The 6,089-nt window shown below is 35.9% G+C and overlaps 1 protein-coding gene across 1 annotated transcript; it reads left to right on the forward strand.

Annotated features, from left to right (window-relative positions):
* The first annotated feature begins 858 nt into the window (after window positions 1-858).
* LOC136676118 (complexin-4-like) lies at window positions 859-4,878 on the forward strand. The gene is made up of 3 exons (XM_066652980.1): window positions 859-1,025; window positions 3,369-3,456; window positions 4,541-4,878. The coding sequence occupies exons 1-3, from the start codon at window positions 859-861 to the stop codon at window positions 4,763-4,765; spliced, it is 480 nt and encodes a 159-aa protein (XP_066509077.1). The 3' UTR covers window positions 4,766-4,878.
* The last annotated feature ends 1,211 nt before the right edge of the window (window positions 4,879-6,089 follow it).

Here is a 6,089-nt window from a genome sequence, read left to right on the forward strand (position 1 = left end):
ACCTGCCACAATTATCTGTACACAAATCAGACACTTTGCATGAATAACCTTTGGCACTAAAATATTTTGTGCAGTAATACTTATATGCAAATTTGACTAATCCTATGTATTCAGATGACCAGCTTTTATGTTTGTCTCAATCCTTTTGAACTTGGGGTTTCTATTTCATATTTGCAGCATTTTAAACAAATAAAAACAATATGTAATTGTTAAATGTAGTCAAAAAGCAAAATCAGTTATCATTCTCACCTCTTACTAACAAAAGCTAACAGGAAATAATATTCTGAAATATTGAAGAACAAGAGGACTATTACAACTAAACACAATCATAAGGTTTAGCTAGCTAGTCTGCTAATTGAAACAATCGCCTGATCAACAAATCAGGATAACCAAAACGATAAAATTACTAAACACAATAAATAAATGCAAATAAATAATAAACATTTTTAATGGTGCCAGATGTAGATTGATCACTACTAATTCTTGTTAATTATGCACCATATTTTGGCATTTTTTTATGTTGTTGTTTTTTATATTACTGTAACACTAGAGAGATAATATCTGTTAAGTCCTTGTCTCAAGGTGAGATGACCCAGCTGTCAGTGAGCGGTTTGTAATAAGCTAAAGCCCCTGAGCCGTTTTACCCAGAACATTGACACCCAGCTTCCCCACACCTTAGGTTCCCCACTTCCAGAGGTGCAAATGCTTAACCAGGTGAAAGTGTTTCTTTTTTCCTGTATTCTTCTTCAAGAACTGGGCTAGACTCTTGTCACATTGCTGTACCTGCTTTTTTAGGCCATTTTTTTGCATCTTGACATCTGCAGATCATCTGTCTACTGCACCTGGAAGCTCTGAAACATGGCATTCTTAATGCAGCAGGTGGTTGGGGATAAGTTGAAAAACATGATGGGTGGAGGAGGGGAGGATTCGGGGGCGACCGGAGGGGATGGTAAAGAAACAGCTGAATCTAAAGGAATGACCCGAGAGGAGTTCGAGGAGTACCAGAAACAGCTGGTGGAGGAGAAGTGAGTAGAGCTGAGATCTGGTCCTGATCAAGTCATAGAGCTCCAAATATGGATTGGACAAAGCTAAAAGAATGTTATTTTTTTTAAACATGTGAACTTTGGACCTAAAACATGCAAACTTTGGAAAATCAATAAATGTATAGATAGGTAACAATTCAGTATCTGAAATCACATTTGCCAGCTCAGTTTCTTATTGAAGGACAGAGCTAAGTGATAAATCCAGCTAGTGCAGTGGCAAGACAGCTTGACATATTTAGGTAGTTTAGATAACATGTACGCTAGCTAATGCAACTGCATTTTCTAAAGCTGATAGCAAATTAGCTCAGGTTTTATCATGCGGTCTTTGGAAATCTATGTCTTAAAAAAAAACTAAACTGAAACAGCATTATTTATTATGCTAGCTATAGCTACCATAGTTGCACTCCAATCTATACGCGTAGAGTATACAAGAGTACGCATGGGTGTTCAATACAAAACCTACAGCTAACAATGACCCTAAAGTCTCCAGTCCTAACACTGAGCTAGAACTGACATATGACTATATCTGCTGTGTCTCTGAACTACAGTCAGAGATAACTATATAATTTGTTCTTGATTTTCACTGCTACACACCGAACTGATATTAGAAGACTGAAAACCTGAAAAAGTGTTTTCAGATATGGGTCTTAGGTTAATTTGGAGGTAGTAGACTACAGTTCAGTAGTCAGTGATATTATATAATTTTCTTGAAAAGTAATTGCTAGACTTGCTTTTGTGCAACATGATTTCTGTTCATGGGAGTGTTAGCTTGCCTGTAGCATGTATATGTTAACAACCTCATAATTATGCCAAACAACCTCATAATTCACCACTTGTCAGAATAATATATCATGGCCATCCAATGAAAAACACATATTTCCATTTTAGTGGATTTTTAGTTTACTACATCATTTGAATACAGCGCCTTTGCTTCACGCTGTGAAAATTTCATGATGAATAATCCAGTACAAATGCTCCAAAACTACTTGGAATAAAACCTTTTTCACTGATGTCCATTGAAAGTTATGAAGGTTTTTCCTTGTCCTATTTGGACAGATTTTGAAAGGCTTGTTAGTACAACACTAGTAGTTTGTTAAGGCTTAATAAAGTGTATACCTTTCTGAAATGTTGCCCTCTATAGGTTAGGCAAAGTTAACTTGCTGTCTTTCCCTTGTCGTCCACTAGAGACACCAGCGATAACTGACCACAGGACAAGAGTAATGACATCAAAGCAACAAGTGACAAACCAATTAGCCTCAGCAGATTTAAGGAAGAGTAGCAAGAGTGGCGCGGTACAGCTAAACGTCACCATGACGTCTCGGAAAAAGGGGCTTCCACATGTCGGACCGATGTTCCTTTATATTGCATGCTCCTCTTATCTGTTTATATAACACCTGAGAGCATTAGGCCAGGAACTGGGTCACCGAGGTAAAAGCCCTAATCGGGTCAAATGCCAAGCCTTCCAGACAAGTCTTTCCCCGCTAAAACTGACATTGACGTTGGCCCACTTTGACCCGTAACCTCGCAATTATCACGATTATAGAAATGCCTTAGAAACATCCCACAAAGTTTGCTTAAAGTCTTCTGTTCTTAAGGTAGCAGCCCTGTAGTTTTGAAGCACTGGAGGTTTAGAGCAGGATTATCGGAGTGGAAGAAGGGTGTAGCTATAAGTTCTTGTTTGGGACAATGGCCAGTGTGGAGTGTCATTAAAAATAGCCTGGTAGTGACTGAAGGTGGTGAGAATTAACGTCCTGTCCTTTTTTGACTCCTGATCCACCTGCCCCTTATTCTAACCCTAAACCCCTCTTTTAGTCTGGCCTGTTTTCACCATGATTCACATTAAAACGTTTAGTAGTTGCTGATTTTGGACAATAAAGCTGGAGATAATGCCTCGTTTGAACTAATAACATTAGTCCAGACTATAGTTACCATGGCTAACACTCATGCAAATAGAGCATTATCCCTGATAGTGGAACTCTCATTTTTAAATTCTGGTGTTTAGAAAATGATCCAGTGAAAATAGTTTGTATCATTCGTTTTTGTACAATTAGTACTTTTAGTTTAAGTCTCTAGGTAGTTTCAGGTAAATAGCCCCTGTTTATTAGGGTTTCAGACGATTAACTGAAGACTAGCCATCAAATGAACATAATTACTTTTTTACAGTAAAGTTCCATATACTAAAATTCAGTGTGTGTGTGTGTCCTTGGGTTATTGGTCATTAACCCTAAACTCATTGCAGGAATATGTTGCACATTGGGTTTAAGTGTTACCTCTGCTTCTGTGTGATTTGTCTGCATTAATTTTATGAATACACACTTTCTACAGAATTCAGAGGGATAAAGAGTTTGCTACAAAGAAGGCAGAGAGGGCCAATCTAAGAGTTCTGCTGAGAGACAAATACAGAATCCCACAGGTGAAGTAACAAACTTCCTCTTTAAGATTGTACAGAAAACAATAATGTGTAAATATTCATTAAAAAATGTGAATATCAGCCAAAAGCAAGTGGAAGTGTGAAAAAGATGACACAAGTTATCAGAAAAGCAGAATTCCATCTGTTTACAGTACTGTGCAAAAGTTTAGGCTCCAGAGATTATGAGATTTAAAAAGCTATTTATCTGAGCATTAAGCTAAAACAAACAAACAAACAAACAACAGATAACGCCCAACATTAGGATAAAACCAAATAACATTATTCCAGAGTGATATTGTGTGTGTGAATGTGTTGGTTTAACTTTGTCCAAATCTCTCCTCATGGAGTCTGTATTATTTGAGGCTATCATCCAGTACCTAGTTTTAGTGGTGAATTAATAATGATTTTAAATAATGTGTGCTGTGGATTTAACAAATTCATGCAAATCAAAGAGAATCTAAACAAATCATTGTTATTCAAACTCACTCCCACCTACTGCTTTATAGAAAAATAATATGTTATATTTCCTATTTGTTTTATATTATTATATTTTGGGATTTACTGTGATTATATATAACTTTACACAAGCACCACTCTTACTGAGAAGGCATTAATTTAAATATATAATATATAATATATAATTATCTTAGGTTCCTAAGACTTCTGCACAGTACTATATTTTATGATATAGAAAAATTATATTTCTTGAAATTATTGTGTCAATAATGCGATAAATTATTAAAGATCATGGGTTTTCTCAGGTCATTAAGCTATAAATATTTTATACTGACTCGTTGAACCATCTGTATTTTCCTGAAGCTAATCTCGGCATGTTTGATTTCTATTCAAATTTGCCATTCCACATACAGAATATAACTGCTGTGCCATTTAAGGTGAAGCAGCAAATTCAAATAAGAAGCCCACTTATTTATATTTAAAATGAAATGTAAACGATTAAAAGTCTTATAACTTTATCAGAAGCCGTATTTTATATTTAATCTTTGCCTTAAAAAGATAAGCCAAAGACTGTTCCAAAAGTTTTGGCCTATGATTGTACCCTAACATTTGTCTTTGTCTTCGTTATCAGAGTGCACAGGACGATGCCACAGTGCAGATGGCGGGGGATGACATTGACGTCCCTGAAGAACTGGCCAAGATGGTGGAGGAGGATGAAGAGGAGGAGGAGACTAACGATTCCTTCATGGGGAAACTGCAGAACATGGACATAGACTTTGAGACCATTAAAACCAAAGCTCAGAGCACCATGACAGAGGTGAAGCAGGCGGCTGAGGAGAAGTGTGTTCTGATGTAAACCAAGGCAGGAAAAAGATAACAATCCATTACATCTTAAAGCAAAACATAGCATTTCAAATAAATACAATATTAGATTAAACTGTAGTTTATATTCATTATTGTTATATTTAGTTGTTTGTTACTGGGCGGGTGAAAACTAGCACATGTTTCTTCTGAGATTTCATGGAAGCTTCTTTTCAAACGTGTCCTAACATGAGGTCATAGAACAGCTCAACACTTTTTTTCTGTCTATTATTTTACTTAATTTTCAATATTAAATATTGCAAGTTCACTTAGTACAATAACATTAGGTATTATTATGTACTGAGTCAAATATTCCACAAATTCAGAGTTGTATTTCATATTGTTTCATGTTTTGTTTTGCTGATGTGCTCTGTATTTGCTGTGATTTTACAGAATTAAAGAATATTCTGTTTAACTGTACACACACAACTGCACTGACCAGATTTGGTGTATATCCTGTGATGTGTAATAGGGAATATACAGACAACTAAATTACTTCTGTCAAAACGTTTGGGAGCTGGACTGTGCTTGGGCAAATGCTTTCCCAAATGTCCACTCAGTGACTGTAGAGCCTCTAGTGGTCAATTACAGAAACATACTGCTACATGGTCTCTGTATCAATCAATCAATCACAAAGCAGCTTTTACAGAATGAGTATCAGAACAGATAATGGTTTGAATCAGAAAGCCCCACGCTTGGTAAATGGAAATTTGGTGAAGTAATTTTTGAAAATGTTTGATTGTGATCTATAAACTCTTTTACAAAGTTCCTCATGTTTCTTGAAATTTCACTGATTTCTAAAACACTTTTTAAAAATGATTTCTTGACTTTAATCACAAATTCTCAGTGTTTTTATTGTTTATTTTTGGTAATTTCTGATATTTCGTCTAAATGTCTCATGATTTTATGGTGATTTCTGGAGTTTCAATTTCATTGGGAATAAACTTTTATATACATTTCTGGCTTGATTTAAAAAGGGAAGTGTTGGAGTGGTATTAATTTAAAATTTTAACTAATGATCAGATTTATCAACCATCAATAAATCAGCTGAAGCAATTTCTTTTAGAGATTTTCTAAAGTTATTTAGCATGGTTTCAGTGTTCTTTAGTTGAAGGTTCAGTGTCAGCGGGTGGAGCAAGCTTTAATTTGGAGGTGAATTCTCTCTCTGTCTCTGTGTGTGTGTGTGTGTCTGAGTGGCGTAGGAGGAAGGCTTTGATTGACAGAGTAAGCAGCAGATTACACCTTGAACTAAAGTATGTCAATGTTTCTCTGGGATTTGGCGTCATCCAGCAAACTAAAATTACCACATCACGCACTGA

This window comes from Hoplias malabaricus, chromosome X1, assembly GCF_029633855.1.
Source record: "Hoplias malabaricus isolate fHopMal1 chromosome X1, fHopMal1.hap1, whole genome shotgun sequence".
Classification (NCBI taxonomy): domain Eukaryota; kingdom Metazoa; phylum Chordata; class Actinopteri; order Characiformes; family Erythrinidae; genus Hoplias; species Hoplias malabaricus.